Raw genomic sequence first — 20,450 nt, 5'->3', positions numbered from 1 at the left:
ACAATTGCTAAGGGAATGCAGACCAGAGAAAGACTTTCGTCTTGTTTACATCAGGGTCCCCCATTTTCAATTCATCATAACATATATGACATACATCATCATCATTTATGACATACAGGTAGACAGTACTGTTACATCTAGACATTTATGACATACCAGATCTACAAATATACAGTACTGTTTGAGTACAAAAAGAGTCTAAAAAGAGAGTATATGAGGGGGAATAAACTGGGGTGGGGGTTGGGTAGGTGGGGTGGGAAACTGTTCATTGGCGGTGGGTCGGGTGGGGGGGGGGGGGGCGGGGTTGGGTAGGCGGGTGGGGGGGAAACTACATTGGAGGGGGTTGGGTTTGGACATTTACAGGGGCCAGTTTCGAATTGCAGTCTCCCGTAGGTGCTCTTTGAGAGTGGTTTTGAAAGTGGGTATAGTGATTCACATTCCTTTACAGCTGTGGGTAGGGCATTCCACATTGATGTGGCATAATTGCTAAACATGTTTAGTCCCTTGTTCGAGCCAAATCTGGGTTTAACATGATTTGTGGAGCTCCCTCTGGTGTTGTGGTTGTGGTATTCACTGACCTTTGGGAAGTATTTTGACATGTACATGGGTACCTTAGTGGTGTAGTGTATCTTGTAGACCAGGCCCATTGCAAGTTGCTGTACTCTGTCGTCTACTCTAAGCCATCCTAGGTTGTCAAAGTGGGCAGGGGTGAGGTGGGTTCTAGGAGTAAGGTCAAGCAGTAGTCTGACCAGTTTGTTTTGTGATGTTTGTCATTTTGTTTTTAGCGCCTTTGAGGTGCTTTGGTACCATGAGGTGCAAGCATAAAGGTGTCCAGTTTCGATCAATCCTAGCTCCTCCTGGCAGCTCCTCCTGTAACTGAGAAGCCGTCGGTCTTGCTGAGTTTGTTATTTGAACCGAAGAGAATGGACTCTGTTTTACCAAGGTGTAATGATAGTTTGTTATCAGGGAGCCAGGTGCAGATTCTGCCTAGTTCCGAGCTGAGGGTTTTTTCAACCTGTAACTTGTTCTTGTCAGAGACCAGCAGGGCTGAGTCATCCGCGAACAGGAACGAGTTGCAGTCACAAGCTGACAACATGTAATTTGCATAAATTAGGAACAGTAGCGGTCCTAGTATACTTCCTTGTGGAACACCACAGCTCACTGGGAGGGGGGGGGGGGGGGGGGGGGGTAGGGTACCGTTTACCTCCACCATCAGCTTGTCAATCAGAACAAGTCGACTCTGCTGGGCCTAGAAGGAGAGGACATGAGAAGTGGCCAGAGGGTGGGGATTCCCATCACGTTTGTGGAACAAAAATGTGTTTTAAGCAACCTATCCTTGAATAAGGCCGGTGTAGTCAAGAGACACTACATGTCCAAGCATGACAAGGTGAAAATATCATTTATCTGCAGCCACTGTGGGAAAAAAAGACAAAATATGCAGTCCACCTCGTGCCATGCTCCAAAATGTCTCATATCAGAGGTGGTGATAACCAAGGATCACATGATCCCAAGACGTTATAGGGCTGACCATGCCATGGTGGGGAATAAGGCCCTGAAAGCGATAGATGGCATGGTCAGGGGAAAGCTGAAAGAGTGGCTCCACCTGCCGCAAGCAACAACCAATAGAATCCTATATGCCAGACATGTAGACGGGGGACTGCAGGTCCCCAGGTTGAGCAAAATTATACCTAGGATGCAGGTCAGAAGGATAATCAAGATGGTGAAGAGCAATGACGTGAAAGCAAGGAATATTACGGCCCAGACAGTTGACGTCTCGAAGATGAAAAAACTACAATAACAATCTCCAATCTCTAAAATTATCGGCAAAATAAAGATCCCTAGTACAGTTTAACAGGGCTCAAGTGCTCAAGAAAGCACATAAGAAAATGAGTGACTCCACACCATGTCCTTCACGCGTGTTTTGACTTGTCGCCATCAGGAAAGTGCTTTAGACAGCCTGTAAAACAAACAGAGGCCAGAGGCCATTCGACTGGTGAATGGCCACAGTGCAAGGAATGGTCAGTTCACTAATATGCCTCCGGTCAATGGTCTCTTAACTACACACCCTCAAGACCCCTACGCTCTGCATCTTCTGGCCATCTCAGACCCACTCCTATCCGTGCTCCGGGAGGGTCATCAAGGAGAACCTGCCTTTTCTCAGTCCTTGCCCCACAATGGTGGAATGAACTACCCACCCCAGTTAGGACAGCCGAAACCCGTCCAATATTTCGCCGTCGACTAAAGACGCACTTCTTCAACAGTAAACAGTGGTAACGTATGTAACTTATGTAACGTTAGCTGAGGTAGCAACCGTAATCAGTGGTAACGTATGTAACTTATGTAACGTTAGCTGAGGTAGCAACAGTAAACAGTGGTAACGTATGTAACTTATGTAACATTAGCTGAGGTAGCAACCGTAATCAGTGGTATCGCTCGTTGTGCCATGTGCACTTTCGATTTCCTATGTACACCGCCGCCGCCTCGCGTTTGAGCGCAAGACAAATGCGTCCAATGTGATCGCAACCTCAGGCTTGCAGTGTGAACACAGCCTTATTTACAGTTGGCTGTTTCGAACTTTGAACATTCATTATTTTCATGAAACTATATGGGATGACAGTGTCCCAGGAGGTGCTGTTGTCTATTAATCTAAAGGTGCCCAGTTTCGATCAATCCTAGCTCCTCCTGGCAGCGTGTCAAAACGTGCTTGAGCGAGACTCTGAGCCCCACAGGTTGCTGAGGCTAAACTTCTAGGAGTCCTGCTTGATGAACACCTAACGTGGCAGAATCACATTGACAAGGTGACGAGTAAAATGGGGAAAGGAATATCTATGATAAGAAGATACTCCTCCTTATTAACACCACTTAACCTCTTACAGGTTATTCAAACCTTGGTGTTATCACACCTTGACTACTGCCCAGCAATCTGGTCAAGTGCAGCAAAAAAAGATCTCAACAAACTTCAGATTGTGTAGAATAGAGCAGCTCGTCTTGCACTCGGGTGTTCTACGAGAACAGGTGTAGACCAAATGCATGATAGCGGTCTTGTGTGGTTGAAAGTAGAGGACAGATCGACACGCAGCCTATACACTATTTAGGAATATAACTGTCTAAACTGTATTTTACGTGTTATGGACCCCAGGAAGAATAGCCCCAGCACTGCTGTGGCTAATGGGGATCCAAATAAACTTAAACTTAAACAACCAAGCTGCCTGTACTCAAGAATAACTTTTTCACAAGACAGACATGAGCACAGGACAAGACAAGTTACCAGGGGTCATGTTTCAATTCATCTACAGAGATCAAATGCAATGAAAATAACTGTTATGTATAGGGCCATCTCACAGTGGAATAGGTTGCCATATATAATTACTCAAGCAACAAGCAAAGAAAGCTTTAAAAAGCAAGTAAATAGGTTTCTTTTGGGCACAGGCACAATGCAAATATAACGTTTTATTATTTTATTATTATTTTTCATTTTGTAATATTTTGGTATAATGCTAATGTAATGAGGTGGGTTGGGTTGGATGGGTGTGGGGGGAATTATGTTTGATTATGTTATGTATATTGTTTTGTATGTTTATTGTTGGTTTTATTTTTAATTATGATGTTTGTTTGTATTTATTGTTTTGTGTGGACCCCAGGAAGAGTAGCTGTTGCCATTTGTAACAGTTAATAAATAAACGTAAACTCCCGATGAGCAGGTTGGCGCCTTATGTCTCCACCATTGATGTGTGTGTGTGTGTGTGTGTGTGTGTGTGTGTGTGTGTGAGTGACAGTGAACAGGTGAATGTGAGGCATAAATTGTGAAGCCCTTCCAGTGGTCAGAGGACTCGAACGGCATTACATAAATCCAGACCTTGTGTCACCTCCGTTTACCTTGATTTATATCTTGTGTCATTTTCCTTCAAATTGACAAGTAACTAGGTACTGCTGTCACATAAAGGCTGTGGAGATAAATGGTACGATACAAATAAAAGTATCACTGAAATGGAAATACTCAACTAAGTAAAGTATGGTGTTGATGGGGGATGGAAACATAAAAAATTTAAGAGATAGTTCAAAATGTATTTATTTACTGATTGAAAATTGGAATATGTCAACATTAGTTGATAAAAACAAGTACTACACCACTAAGGTACCCATGTACATGTCGAAATACTTCCCAAAGGTCAGTGAATACCACGACCACAACACCAGAGGGAGCTCCACAAATCATGTTCAACCCAGATTCGGCTCAAACAAGGGACTAAACATGTTTTGCAATTATGCCACATCAATGTGGAACACCCTACCCACAGCCGTAAAATAATGTGAATCCCTACCCTCCTTCAAAACCGCTCTCAAAGAGCACCTACGGGAGGCTGCAATTAGAAACTGGCCCCTGTAAATGTAAAAAAAAAACAATCCCCTCCAATGTACAGTTTCTTCCCCCTCAAATGCATATACTCTCTTTTAGAAACTCTGTCTCTTAAACAGTACTGTATATGTGTATATCTTGTATGTCATAAATGTCTGGATGTAACAGTACTGTTTATCTGTATGTCGTGTATGTCATAAATGTTATGATGAATTGAAAATGGGGGACCCTGATGTAAACAAGACAAACGGCTTTCTCTGGTCTGCATCCCCTTGTCATTGCATGCCGAATAAAGACGTCTCTCCTCTCTTAACAATTGTGTGTATTGAGCCATACTGTATTGTACCCATTCTGCAATCTGTTAATAAAGTTTTCAATCAATCAATCAATCAACCTTTGACACAGAAAGATATAGGCTATTGCACCATAATATTGCTGCATAGCTTATAGTATAGTTGATACTTCAGAAGTATGATATTTAGAATTGCTCCTCAATAGGAATGGAAGTGAATGAGGAGCCTGACACCTGGGAGGAATCGTAGTGTTGACAGCACACACCAGGGACAGCTGTGGTCCCTAGCTCACTGGTACAGTAGATGACCTTAGATAGAACTGTTACATTTTGACAAGTTCTACTAAAGTGAAATATCCCTTTAAGATATGTGTCTTATGGGAGGCTGCCCCGTTTCTGTTGTCAATGGATACGCTGTATCACTGATTGGATAAGTAAGCAAAGCGTGTAGTGTTAACTGCCAGAAGTTATCCAACCAGTGGCACAGCATATCCATGACAACAAAAACATGGCATACCCCATAAGGGGGTTATGCCAAAGTCCCGTCCCTGAAGAGAAGTCAGTTCACTCCGTTGCCATCTTTATACAGGGAACTAACGAGACTAAGAATGGGAGTCACCCATCAAGAGTCATACATATCACAATTCTTCTTTCATATTTTAAGTCACTGGTAAATTACTGACAACACAGAATGGTTAATTTGGTTGAAAAATGCCTTCTTTCCCAGTAGACCAGCTTCTACGCATGTGCCATCCAGTGGTTTCTGACACACTTGTATAGGTTACCATGGCAACAACTCACTCGCAATCCCCAGCCTTCTTCCAGAGATCATGTTTGATTCAAAACATCTTTAAAACTCACATTTCACCTCAAGACACAGTAAATTATAATGTTACTCAATACTCATCTGAATATCTTCGTTTAGAATAGAAATATAATATTTACGGACGGTATTACTGTCCATCGGTTTGTTTCTAAATTAGAACCAAACGTCAGCTTTGCGGATGGACGTTATCTGTCGGTTCCAAAAGGCCACCCTCTCTGAACTTTTTCGTCCGTCAGGACCGACACAAATCTGGCAGAGACGGACACAGTGTCAACCCTGTCCAACAAATAGAACATTTATTATATTTACATTTAGCTGACGCTTTTATCCAAAGCAACTTACAAGGTCAGCATTAATTAAAAAGGCCAGACGTAGACACAACACGATCAGACACGACAGATTTCTCCATTGAAAACACCCATCTAATTTGAATTGTCCCTTTCATTTCTAGTGTCTCCATTCCCCAACACTTTCAGTGCCACTCACGAGATTTCTCGTTTTTTTTTATAGGTGGTTGCATGCCACTCACGAGATTTCTCGGAATTATTATTATTATTATTTTTTTGCGATCTGAAAAATTATTGCATCACCCGAGCCTACCCGAGTATAGCCGAGGGGCGCCGGCGATCACTGTGGAAAAAAGCGCCCCCTGTCGTCTCCCAGATGACATAAGTGATTTTGGAATGGACTCAATGAAAATGAATGGGGAAAAAAATCCGGTACTCCACATTTTCCAGTTCACTGATCCAGCCGGGGTTACTAGAGTTCATTCTGGAGCCTCAGATCCCCGCGGATCATGGAGTTCTACTGTATCGCGTTGGATCCATACACGTATCGATTTTTTCGAAAGGTGATCAGGAATTGTAAGGACTCTATGTTATCAGTGGTAGGATAATCAGAGTAAGTTTGATGAAGTTATAAGCTGTTTTGTGAAATGTCTTCTTTCGGTTTCACTGTAAAAGTCCGTGAGGAAATCAACGGAGCGATTATCAGTGCGCGGCCGTAATGTGCGTGCGTGCACGTATAATATTGATCATCTAGCGTTTATTTGAAAACGATTCATAAAAAGGCCGACGAATATCAACGTTGTGGAATATTCCACTAAAAGACGATTTTCATAGAATGCTCCAGAATGAGCTGTTTTTTATATCAAAACGGGGGCTTTTCTAACTGCTCTGAAACGGCAACGACGCGATAAAAAAACAATCTGCCTTCACAGCACTGACTGGAAAATAGTCTTTGATAATGCGATGGGCAGATTAGACACATAGCCATAATTTAAAACATAGATTAGGCGATATTAACGTTAACATTGGCGCCGATGGTGGCATTCAAGCGGTAAAACGGAAAACCAGGCGTGGCGCTGAAAGTGTCTCAACAACAATGTACCTAAATGCGACGCTTCAAACAATGTAGTGATCTTGCCTGATAAAACAAAAAAAGATGAAAGAAATGACACAGACAAAAGATATAGCATAGATAAGTATATTGGGATCAGATAGGCTATGTTTGTATTCCCCCTTTCACCTGCTGTCTGTTTGAGCAGTGAATCTCTTCTGGTGTAAACACAAATCTACTCAAAGCAATGAAATACACATTTAGTCTCTGTGCCTTACTAGTGCACCGGATTTCATGAATATCTTACACAAATCAAAGCAATGTTCACAGAATCATATGATTCAGTAGTCTATTTGAAGTACCTATTTAGCTTCTTAACTCATTGACTGCCACGCCATCTTTACTCTCTGGTGCCAGCATTATTGATAATTTTCACGATGTTTGCGGACCCATCGTATATTCTATATTATATCTATGGAGACAATAGTATGGCTCATTTGACAGGCACTATTTATAGTCCAACAGGGACAAACCAGTTAATTTCTACATACTTTAGTTTGTGAGCTATTCCATGCTAAACATCGTCCGTATCAAAATAATCCTCTAGTTTTCTAGATTGTGAAATATGACGTGTTATATGCATATGCACAAATCGTTCGGATTGCTCACCTGAAACCTATATTCAGAGTTATATACCATATAGATGTTTGTTTCTTCACAAAGTCGGGGGGGGGGGGGGTTTACGAAGCTGCGATCGTTACCAAAAGCATGTTTTAGGTTCGGTAAAATGCGACACTGTGATCAATACAAAAGCATGTTTTAGATTTGGTAAAATAGACCTTACCTTTGTCAGAAGGTACTCCAAAATGAATAATCCCAGTAGTTCCATCGCGATCACCATTACTGGTGTGCATTGGGCCTGGCTATAATACGGGAAACAATAGGTTTCAGGCGAGCAAATCGGCGACAGATGGCTGTGTGCTGATTCACTTTGATGGGGAGGGGATTCCTGCAGCCAGAGGTACTGAGGCACTGAAAGACAACTGAGAGACCCAGATCCACCTATCAGGATTCGATCGTCATTGCAATTATAACGTAGGCAGCGGAGCCAGGGAGACACAGGCAGGTCCGCGCAAGTGTTTAGAATGGGAACATCGAAAAAAAGGATCTAAACCCGAACTATCTCGGGTTTGGCGCGCAGGGCTTGGATTTGAAACCCGAGAAAGCTCGGGTTTGGCACAGAATGAGTTAACGGTTTACAAAATAAATTCAACATCGTACATTATTTTCTTGTATGATTAAGTTTCATCAAGCGTTTATGCATATATTAACACATTGGTTGCCAGCAGGGGGTGCACGATTTATCGCTTGAGTGCCAGCGCTTTAGTCAATGAGAGGACAGGATTTTTGCGAACGCATAAACTGTCTAATACAACCGTCGCTTATCAAAGACTTTCTTGCAGTCAACATGTACGAAACGGTTAGTTTTTTCATTGGTATATTTCCGTTTTATACCATTTTGAATACGAGTATAGTTTTGAAGATTTCTAGTGATTCCAGAAAAATCCGCAAAAATAGCCCTTTACTGGAATACACAAAACACGTTGTAATTTTTCGGCCTATTTATGAATCGTTTTCAAATAAACGCTAGATTATCAATAGTATATGTGTACTTATGCACGCTGGAGAAGCGGGCTGAAAACTTGTTTCAAATGACAATATATACCCCCGTGAATATTATTGCACGGATCGGAATACGCGTGGGAGTGTGCGTGTGCGCTATGATATTTTGAAACAGGTTGACGTGACGCAAGTGCTGATAGAGAGAGAGCGAGAGAGAACGAGCGAGCGAGAGAGATAGCGAGGGAGAGAGAGAGAGAGGGAGAGAGAGGAGAGATGCTCTGAGAGAGCGCATGTGTTTCCCCACACACACACACACGCAGTCGGGAGTGTGTGCAAATGCTCTCGCTCTCTCTCTATCAGCACTCGCGTCACGTCAACTTGTTTGAGGAAGTGTCAGTGACAAGGGGCTGGGTGGCGTAGCGGAGATCACGCTCGTCACCAATGCAAGAGACTCCGGTATCGAATCCCAGTCTCAGCATTGCCTTCGGCTTGGGCCGGCCCTCATACTGGCTCATTTGGCAGAGTCAGCGGGTGGAAGTCGATGGGTGGGGATTGGACGTTGTGGACAGCGACCCCTACAGGTCGGTTGGGAGACGCCTGCACAGCAGAGACAGGAAGTGGCTAGGGTAGTGTGAGCCTCCCATGCGTTACACCTCGCCAATGAGAGTCCGCGCTGGCAGGCGAAAAAGATGTGACAGGCTGCCTCCTCATGTGCCGGAGGGAACACGTGATGCAAGGCTTCTATCCTCTCTACAACCGACCAGTGGGGGGCATAGTCGAGCAACGTTCAAGACAGGGGAGGAGAGAATTGGATACACGAAATTGGGATGGGAAAAAAAATTTAAAATAAGGAGAAAAAGTGGATAAAAAAGTGTCAGTGACAGGGAAACCGATTTCGCATTATTTCCACTTGCGTTGTTGAGCGAAGTGTTGATTGTGGGTGGTGGCTACAACCAGGGGCTGAGATATGCAGATCAGTGCCTAATTCACGTCAGCGAACCAGTCAAATCAGAATGGCTTGGGTCAGTTGGGGAGGACCTTGTCTCATCTGAACTGGAGGAATGCGCAAAAAATTTAATTTGCGACATAGATAGTGTTGACAACCCCACATTGCTAGAAAACAATGCTAAACACTGGAAAAGGCCATTTATAAGATAGTTCCAAATATATATATTTTTTCTTTTTTTAATTGGACATGGTAATGTCTTTATTTTTGCTTATCTATTATCTCTTTGTCCATTTCTCTTTCTTTCTGTCTCAGTCCATCTCTCTGTATTTGTCTCTCCAATCCTCACTCTGTCCATCTGTTAAATCCGTACATTATTTTCTCAAGTTTCATCAAGTGTTTATGCATGTTTTAAAGTGAAATACATATATATTTATTTTTTAATTGGACATGGTAATATCTTTCTTTCTGCTTATCTATTCTCTTTGTCTGCGTCTCTCTATTTATCTGTCTCAGTCCATCTCTCTGTCTTTGTCTCTCTCTCCAACCCTCTCTCTCTGTCCATCCGTTAAGTCTCTCTCTCCTCCTCCTCACAATGTACTGACCTCCATTCCTCTCCATTGTTATTCATTCTTGGCGTGGCTGGACTGACCGGTGCCAGTCCTGCTCGCGCGGTCTCTCTCCCCTGCCACATACAGTAATCATTTCACGAGCGACCGTTTAATCAAAACAACCATATTTCACTGTTCTATTTTTACCCAACTATTTCCTCCGGCAAACAAGTCCGGAGAAGCTGTGGAGAAGTGTTTTGATTACACTCTGGCCACAGCTTTATGGTGACAAGCACAGCTCGTAACGAGGGGCCAATGCACGAGCGACCACTTCCTCTCATAGACACGAGTAAAGTAATCATAATGACACCCTTATTAAAGGTTAATACACAAAGCCATTTAATCCCGTTGCTGTGTGCACATTTAGACACAAGTGGCTATTTATAATACAGAATGATAGTGACATATAATTTTTGTATTTTTTTTTATATATATACAGTATATTAGAGGACAATCAAGTTTATATTATACATTTTATACAGATATATACAAATAACCAGATCTGTACCAGATAGAACCAGATAACTACATCAGTCATCAATCAAAAAGAAAAGAGAGATTTTCTGAAGGGATCATTAAAAGCAGACTTTCCCTTTACTTTGGAACAACAACATTTGCTTGGTTATCATACTTTATTTTGTGCTGTGACAGCTATCAAATTGAGATGTTCATCCGGGGTTGTCACCAGCTTGGCTGGCCGTCTGCACTAATACAATTGGCTGTATTAGAGGGTGGGAGAAGCTGGCGGGGTGGGTCCGGGTCGTTGTAAACAGCGACTCCTACAGTTCGGTCGGGGCGCCTGCTAAGCGCGGATAGGACTCGAGGGGGATAGTGTGGTCCTCCCACACGCTACGCCCTCTCGATGAGAATCCGCGCTGCCAGGTGAAAAGAAGCGGTGATTGGCTGGACGTGTGTCGGAGGAAGCACGTGGTAGCCTCCACTCTCCCAGATGATCTGACTGTGGGTAAGTGCGCAGCGACCAGGAAGGGACTGGGAATTGGCATACGACTAACATTGGGATGGGAGAAAATCGGAGGAAAATGGAGGGGGAAAAAGACAAAAAAAAAAAAAAAAAAAAAAAATGAGATGTTCATTTGCACAGTGTCAGGGTGTCCGTGGCTTTACAGTTCACACTGTAAAAAATTTACTGTTTATTTTGTGCCTACCTTTTTTATCTCAACATTCATGAATTTGTATTATTCGCTTTCTCACACAAATATATCAAACATAATCACGTGAACCCTTGAGTACGGTGTTCTCTCAAATCCCTTTATAATGAAGAAACATTTACCATTCTCTGCTCTTTCCACAACTATAGAACACACATATGTAGAGATCTAACAGAGATCTGACTGTCATGGAACAGGAGTAAATACTAACAGGGATCGGTGCGTTCTGGGGCTTCTTTCCTAGTCTGTGATAGGTCCACTCCAGGGGAAGACCCCGGCAGGCATATCCTACAACCCATGACCATGAGGAAGGCCCTGCGGAAGGAACGATTGAAGAAACCGTACAGGAAGGGGTTCAGAGAGGAGTTGATGTATCCCAACCACAGGAACACGTCCCAGACCTCCCCTGCTGTGCCGTAGTCAATGAATGGATCCACGATGTTGACCGTGAAGAAAGGAAGCCAGAAAAGTAAGAAGACCCCCATGATAATCCCCAGGGTCTTAGCCGCCTTCCTCTCCCTCCGCATGGTGCTCCTGTGTCTCCTCTTCTTACTGGAGTCCTTGCCCACCCCTGCCACCATCTGGCCTTCCATGGCGCTGATCTGCATGGCTTGGCGCTTTGCCACCTTGTAGATCTTCCAGTAGGCCATCAGCATTACGGCCATGGGCAGGTAGAAGGCCACCATGGAGGCCATGACGGCATAGACGCGGTTGACCAGAAACACACACACATCCTCGGGCAGCGGGACGTCCACGCTGGCCATGTGGAGACCCAGCATGATGGGGCCGAAGGAAATTAGCATGGGTACGGCCCAGCACACCACGATGAGGAGAGACACCATCCTATGAGACATCTTTAGGGAGTAGACCAGCGGGTTGCAGACGGCGTAGTACCGGTCGTAGGCAATGCAACTGAGATGGAATATGGAGGCAGTGCAGAGCATGACATCCAGGCTGGAGTGAAGCTCGCAGAAGAGGCCGCCAAAGTACCAGCAGCCCTCCACCGTCCGAATCATGCTGTAGGGCATCACCACCAGCCCCACGAGGCAGTCGGCCACCGCCAGGGACATGACAAAGGAGTTGGTAGGCGACTGCAGCTGCTTGAAGTAGGCAATGGACAGGACCACCAGGAAGTTTCCCAATACCGTGCAGATGATGCCCGCGGCAAAGAACGCGTATAGGACCACGCGGGAGGCCTGGTTCCTTAATGTTGTACAGGACTCGAGGTGACTCTGGAGAGATACGTTGGCGCTCCACTGCCAGTCTAAGCTGCTGTTATCCATGATCAGGTAGAAATCTGTCAAAACACACAGACACACGGTTTTATTGAATCTTTTGGCCAGAGGAATCTCACAGTTTTGCTTAAAAGTCCTGTCTGAGTGATCCCAATTGTATTTGTTGCAGATCCCGAATCCCGGCTCCACGGACATTCTACTTGCATCAACTCCTAAACTGTGTGTTTTAGTCTGACAGATGAAGCTAAATCACTGTTTGATGAGAGCACTGGCCTAATAAGACCTAATCCTGGTGCCGGCGGCCTTATCTAGACTCCCATCTCTCCGCTTGTTATGTTGAGCAAAGCCAGATGGCCCTTTTAATCTACAGTCCTCACCAGCTTGAGGGGAATGACAAACAATTACTTGTGGCATGTGTAGTCTGAACCAAGATGAAAAGAACAACAAAACAAGTGTAAAATGATTGCTAGGGGCGTCAGTGCTTGGAGGCAGCCGTTTTGGAAAACCGTCAAGCACAACAGGGTAAAAGATTGTATAACCTCTCCCTGGGTTCCGTCTCCCAAAGGAGCCTTCCGGAATGCTCCCCTTCAGTCAGCTGTCACCAGGGTCTGTCGGTGTGGAACTTGTCGCCGACATTGTAGACTCTGACAAGCAGAACATCTTACACTTACTCACAGAAATCTGTGGAGACTTGAAAAGTGCGCAGACATTTTTGATCCCCCCACTCCGCACACCATTGACGTTGTTTAGTGAGAATCGGGGGGGGGGGGGGGGGGTTCCTGCATCTCAGTCACTGTGCGCGTGTGTGTGGTTTTAGCTGCCCGAGAATACTTGACTACATTCGAATGTCAGAACTCAACCCGTGTGAGTTTTGCCCTCTGAAAAACAGCGGTTTAGACAGAAACGGTGAATCTGTTCGCAAGCAATGCACAGTTTGGTAGCGCTGAGAGGAGTGTGTGACTTGTGAAGTATCAATGTGTTACTCATCCAGTGTTGTGGTGAGAGAGCAGCGGGTTTGTTGAAGAAATAACTAGGAAGGGACGCCTGTGGCATCAGTTCTAGCTGAGTTAGAATGGATTTTTTAATAGACACCATGGGGACCATGAACTTGTGTTGGAAGGTGATGTGTGAGTGAAGTTTCCTCTTCTTGGGAGGGGGGGGGGGGGGTATAAAGAGGTGTAGGTGTAGACACGTAACAACACCTCCCACTCCCATCCATATCCTCTCATCACTATCACATCACATCATGGCGTCAAGGTTTTCGAAGTGAACATATATAACAGTATATTCCATCGTATAGATTTCAGTTAATAAATCCTATGTTGGTGTAAGTGAAAATATATGGCTAAGAATCACTCCTATGGCTATGATCATTCCAGAGTGATCCAATGATCCATTCTCAATCCAGCAGCCATAGAGTAATCCTCCCCAGACCAATGAAGCTCAACTACAGGCTTTCTGTGAACAAAGTCTTGCCAGGACATGATGGCCCAGGAAGGGAAGTGTAGGACTAAAGATCAAAGGTCATGGCCTGATCAGAATTGTGTGTGTGTGTAAACTGTGGGCATGTTCCAACAATTCCCTTGCTCTGACCTCCATTATTGACGACTGATTAAGAACATAATTCTGCTTTAAGGTCTGCCTGAATGTCTGACCACCTCCCATCGACACATCAATTTCTATGTAGTGTTATTACCTCCACAAGGAGGTTACGTTTTTGCCCTTGTCTGTCTGTTTTGGCCACTTCCCCTCTGTGCTAATTGGTTTGGGATGCCCTTCAGTGTGGCCTACCCTCCATGCGAATGTGCAAATGAAGGCTGAGTGGATTGGGGGAGGGTGTAGTGGCTAGAATGAGATAGAGTGTGGGAGGGAGCGATACTCCTGTGTGTGTGTGTATCTGTTCTTACCATAATATGACTAGTTTGTCATATAGTCACACCTAATGATTACAAAATTTGCTGTGCACATTCATGACCCTGTGAGCGGGAGGGAGAAATCTATTGATTTCGGTGACCCTATGACATTTCTCCACTAGTCGTACAGTCACTACGTTTGCTGTGAACATTCGTGTCCTCTAGAGAGCAACAAACCGATGACCTTTCATTTTGCTCCACCATCTGCTGACCCGTTCGCCCATACAGTCAAAGATATTGCTGTGAATATTCATGACACCTAGAGGAAGAAACCTATTGACTTGGGCGGGTCTGTTGAGACTGGCTATAATCGGCAACTCTTCTGCTTCTGTCATCTACCCAGTAGAATGCTACATGTGAAAGTAATGGCAAAGTGGGGAGATTGTTAGACCTTGGTGGAGATCAGAGTGCATTCTTATAGTTTCCTTGTGTGTGTGTGTGTGTGTGTGTGTGTGTGTGTGTGTGTGTGTGTGTGTGTGTGTGTGTATGTGCGTGCATTTGTGCATGTCCGCGTGCCAATCAATCAATCATTGCTGAAGCTTTCATTGTCAAACTCTTCTTTTCACCTTTTAGTGATTGGAGGCATGCCCACTCAACAGTCTGTCACACAAAGCTCAAGTTCCACAGGAGTGGACAACTTTAGCATAACTTTATACATTACTTCACTCCTTGTCCTCATCCCTGGTGCAAAGCAGGTTCTGAACCCCTGTTGCGTCTCTCTTCTTATAATCACTGTAACATCCTTTCATCCTTCATCCTTTTAATCAAAGCCGGAACGATCGCATGCAACGCAAGAAGAACTATGATAGTATCGAGGGAGGGAGAGAGAGAGAGAGAGAGAGAGAGAGAGAGAGAGAGAGAGTCGTGCTATTTCTGTAAAAAGCCCTCCTCTCTGTGATTATCCAAAATAAGCAGATTATTAGAGTCAATCCAGTGATTTATACTGCCAACAGACAGCAAGGATGTTTGATTTCACGGTGGAGGAATTAGGAGCAGGATCGTACCTTGGGCTACTCATCTAACATATTCATCAATATGAGACACTTACAGCACTTCAGGTTAACGGTTCATCACTGTGAGAGTCTCCATTATCAGCAAGTTCGTGTTAAAACAACAGAGCACATATAACCGCTGACGTTGATATGTGTAATCTACCGTTTCACATCTATTATAATAGTTTTATACTTTTATTATTTACAGGTGATAAAAAAGTTTGACAGTATATGGTTGTTAATAATAGATAAATGCATTCATCAATCAAGCATTTATCTGTCATGCCGTCAAGCAATGGTGGTTAGATTCAGTTTTCTTTGTTGCAATATTGGAAGTACTCAAATATTATGAACTGACACATCTGCTCGTCGTACACAATACCAAAAGATGAGGTTCTAGTATGTTGCATTTCAGTGATAATGTACTGTAAGCACAACAAAAGCATAATTCTTGTTTTGTCTTTTGAAATATCCAGCTAAACCCCTTCGTCCTTCCACCCGTTCCTCCACCATGAGCACTTTATTAACATCATTATAGTTATAGAACAAAAGAACACAGATTTTCAGTTGTCACCCTCATTAGAATACATACATTTATATAAAAAAAACAAAAAAAACACACTTTTCGAATCATAACCTATGTCAGGGAGAAGAAAGCCTTGGCACTCACCTGTGCGGGAGAGAGACGGTCCTCTGTCTTCACTCCACTGCCACGCTGCAGGCATGCGAGCCGTGTCATTCGCTCTGCTTTACACAGTGACACGAGGGGGATGTGAGGGGGGGAAAGTGGGCTCTGATGAATGAATGCAACAATAATCACAGTAAACAAAAGAGCTCCCCTGTTACCCAACGCAGGGAACAGTTGTCCGCGCGCACGTGAGTGAGCGTGCCTTTGTGCGGGCATTTACTAATGTGAAACCGTTATTAACCGTCTCTCGGTCTGCTAATAAACCACCATTGAATCTTGATAATAGGTGTTGCTAGTTTTCATATGGGATTAATGTGAGACGCTAAGGCTCCGGGTCTCTCGAAGGATGCATGGTGTGTAGACTGCAGCTCAGGCAGGGCCACTCAGACCACTAATACAACTGGGGAGAATGTGTCCTGAAGCCGAGTGGGACACTTAAGTGCATTTACTGCTTTTATCAGCTACGTAAACAAGACAGCACAGGTGATTGATTGATTGATTGAACATTTTATTAACAGATTGCAGAATGGGTACAATACAGTATGGCTCAATACACACAAATGTTAAGGGGATGCAGACCACAGAAAGACTTTCGTCTTGTTTACATCAGGGTCCCCACATTTTCAATTCATAATGAATTGTAAGTAAGGGTGCAATTAGCACTGTGCAATCCATTCTTTTTGGATCCTGCCCTCTTGTTATCAGTTCTTTTCTTGAGATCACATGGTTTTCAGGCTGTAATTCTCTTTTGAACGATCGTGGTTTCGTATACTGGACCATGCAAATTGTGGAACATTTTTATGTTTTTTTAATATATATTTTTTCAGGCACTCAGGTTACTGTTTACTGTGAGTGTCTCTCAGGAGACGCTCTGACGGTTCCCTTTCATGTGACTCAGTGCATGCATTAGAGCACAGCCATGTGCTGCTAATCTGAATACCTGGGCCCTCCACCGGAGAGAGAGAGTCCCTCAAGTGTGGCGGATGTGTTCTAATTAAACATGGGGGGATTATTAATGAAGCGTGCCATAAAAGGCATGTTCGCCCTCTAATAGTGTCCTTCCAAACTAATTCATGTGTGCGGTGCGAGGGAGCTCCACAGAGTGGGGTGACGCCGCCCTCACATCTGCGCTTTTGTATCAGGTAGAGCTCTGGCCACGAGTAGATTCCTGGGCCCTCATTTATCAATGCTGCGTACGCACAGAAAAGTTTCAATCAATAAAATTTGATTAATTGGAAATTGTATTAACAGATTGCAGAATGGGTACAATACAGTACGGCTCAATACACACAATTGTTAAGGGGATGCAGACCAGAGAAAGACTTTCGTCTTGTTTACACCAGGGTCCCCCATTTTCAATTCATAATGAATTGTAAGTAGGGTGCAACTAGCACCGTGCAATCCATTCTTTGTGGATCTAGCCCAGAGTGTGCGTACGACCTGTGTACGCACATTTGACAAATCCTGATTTTTCTGTGTGTAGAGACATTCTAAATTCCGTGCGTAGGAACAAAAATAGAACACTTTCTACTAGGGGTGTAACGGTACGTGTATTCGTCCCGCGAATTTACGGTACGGCCGTCACGGTGCGGTACGTGCACCCATGCGACGAATACGCCCCACAGCGCAAACACACGAGTCCCACATGCAGGCACTCGCGAGGTCCGTGCGAGAACAGCACGCGTGGCCGGGCACACCGAGTGACTTCAGAGCGGCGAAAGTGCACGGAGAAAGGCACATTTACATTGGAACAACTGCAGGGTCATTACAATTGACAGTTTTCTTTCGTTTTCTTGTTCGCCCAATAACGTTAACCAAATGAAACCAATGGAAAGAAACACACACGCGTCGCCAACACACACACTCGCCAACAAACACATCAACATTCTCCCCTGCCGGACTCACAGGCACAATCAAATAAAAAGAAGAAACATACTTTTCCAAACAGATCATCTGAGCTCCACTGTGTTTAAATCCAAATAATCCTCTGCCATTGTTGTAATATGTCATCTGTTCTCTAGTATTTAGTCTTGTCGTGAAGTTAAATTCTCTCTGGAAGTGAAACTGAAACTTAGCAAGGATAAGTTTAAAGGGGCAGTAGGCAAGTGGATGCCTGAACATAGAATGACACCAGTATCACTGACTACCACGGCAAGCCTATAGAAAATTATTCTATTTAATAATAATAACTATAATAATTATCATAAATATAATATATAAATAAAAATAAAAATAAAAAATGTAATAATAAAAAAAAAATTATATTAATAATAATTATTATAAATGTTTTTTTTCTGTGGTACCGAACTCGTACCGAACCTTGACCCCAATACCGAGGTACGTACCGAACCGTGGATTCTGTGTACCGTTACACCCCTACTTTCTACGCATTTTTGATAAATGAGGGCCCTGGGCTTTGTTTAGCATTTACTGAGGGGATAGTGGCCCCATTTAACACAATCACACATATCGTTATATGTAGCAGTGTAGCTGACAAAAGCAATGACTTGAATTAGACTTTCTTTGAGGCAACACAATTAGTATTATCATTACGATTAACTGGAGTATGTCGTTTTATGTCAAATTATTTACCAGTTATTCAAGTTTATTTAATGCAGTTTGCTTTTTTGCTTTTCAGTCTTTGAGCTTCACAATTTTGGCATTTTGTGGGTAATTCAAGGGGGGGGGGGGGGGGGGACTATTTCCTTCTCCCGGGTTGACCTCTCTTGCAGAAACAATCACACGAAGTGATTGATCACTTGACTCCCGAGGCATGGCTCTTGGCCTATCACAAAATCTCTCTTTTGTTATGCTTAAATAACTCCCTTTGAAAGACCAGTCAGTTCTTGAAGGCGTAGGTGTGTCCGTCTGTCGGATAAGAGGGATGTTCTCCTGTAAGCAGGAGTAGTGGAGCACTTGGGGACTATGGCTGCCCCGGCCTGATCTTTGGACCACCTGCACTTCCACTCAGGACAGAGTATAGGGGCCAATGGGGCTCTTTTGAGTCTGGCCTGAAACGGTCCATTTAGCTGCTGCCCACGGTGACCAGAGGCCTATAGATCAAATGCAATTGAGGGGAACGGTGATGTACAGAGCGACGTAACTTTGGAACTCTTTACCTTTAGAGATCACAGAAAATAAAGGTTAAATGCACACACAAAAAAAGGAATAGATGGAAAATGCATCTTACAAACCTTGTTGAATAATTTAAATTGTATTTTGTTGTAAATACATTTTGTTAATCAAATCAAATGTATTGATTTGATTTGGAATCCCCCCCCCCCCCCCCCCCCCCCCACACACACACACACACACATCCTTTTCTGCTACTTGGTTTCCGGTAGAGGGGATTGATCGATCTTCTCGTAAAAGAGATCTTGGATTTCAATAGGACAAACCTGGTTAAATAAAAATAAAATAAAAATATATAGATATATAAAAAAAAAAATCATGCACACAAAGTGCCCAACCCTCATGGGTATAAAAGACACCAACAATACTGTGATCTGGTGGAGGGGAAGCACAGTACACAGGGGGAGGAGCTATATGTAAATGAGATGATCACTCACTCATTACCAGTGTTCATTTGTTTTACTTTCTCTATTATCATTATCATATTATCTCTGTTACTTTTACCATGTATTTTGCTTTGTGTGTGTGTGTGTGTCTGTATATTGTTATGTGAGGACCCCAGGGAGAGCAGCTGTTTACCATGTGTAGCAGCTAATGGGATCCTAATAAACTAAACTAAACTCTTTGGCTGAATTGAAACGGGTCTGTGACACTAGAGCGTGGAATGAACCAGCGCTCCGACCCTAATTCCGTTTTTACGAAGTACCGCTTAATGGCACCGCACACTTTCCTCGGTCTCGAGGCTGTGGTCGGATATCTTTACTTCCATTGAAAATCGATACAGCGTGCCAAGAGTCCCGTTCTCCAGTCTCCTCATAACGGGTAGGAGCGAACTGTTCTCGGTTTTTGCGACTGTGATCCGCTGAAGCGCCGTCGTCGGTAATGAATGACTTCTATCATCTCCTGGCAGCAGGCTAAACAAGGGAATAGGCCCTGTGGAAAATGTAACAACGTTAGGATTTTCATTTCTCGTACGCGTTTCTCCCCAAAGGGATGGAGTGAACAAACTCAACGTAATGAGAGAACATTCATCACAATAGGGGAGATGACTGTTTGAATTATTCTTATCACTGTGTAGAAGTTGTCTTGTTTTCCAGCTGGCGGAGTAAGAGAAGTGGACTGCTGGCTAAGTGGCTCCGTGAAAACTGGCAGGAACAGCACAGCACCTCTGTGACGGAAAATGGAAGCATGCCGCTTCCCGCCAGTTGTCACTTTTGATGACGTCTTGTCTTGGGTGTGTTTTTATACAAATGCACGTAGTCCACCTTGATTGCTTTCTCTTCACTGAATATTCATAGTTTTAAGTCTGCACCAGTGTGTCTGTGATA

The 20,450-nt window shown here is 43.8% G+C and overlaps 1 protein-coding gene across 1 annotated transcript; it reads right to left on the bottom strand.

Annotated features, from left to right (window-relative positions):
* Positions 1-11,368: 11,368 nt before the first annotated feature.
* Positions 11,369-12,445, bottom strand: LOC311231584 (5-hydroxytryptamine receptor 4; the record flags this gene model as incomplete). The annotated part of the gene is made up of 1 exon (XM_084318212.1): positions 11,369-12,445. The coding sequence occupies one exon, from the start codon at positions 12,443-12,445 to the stop codon at positions 11,369-11,371; it is 1,077 nt and encodes a 358-aa protein (XP_084174338.1).
* Between the last annotated feature and the right edge of the window lie 8,005 nt (positions 12,446-20,450).

Source organism: Notolepis coatsorum (assembly GCF_963971535.1).
Source record: "Notolepis coatsorum genome assembly, chromosome: 7".
NCBI lineage: Eukaryota > Metazoa > Chordata > Actinopteri > Aulopiformes > Paralepididae > Notolepis > Notolepis coatsorum.
The sequence above is the reverse complement of the archived record's forward strand: the minus strand, read 5'-3'. Positions and strand labels throughout refer to the sequence as shown.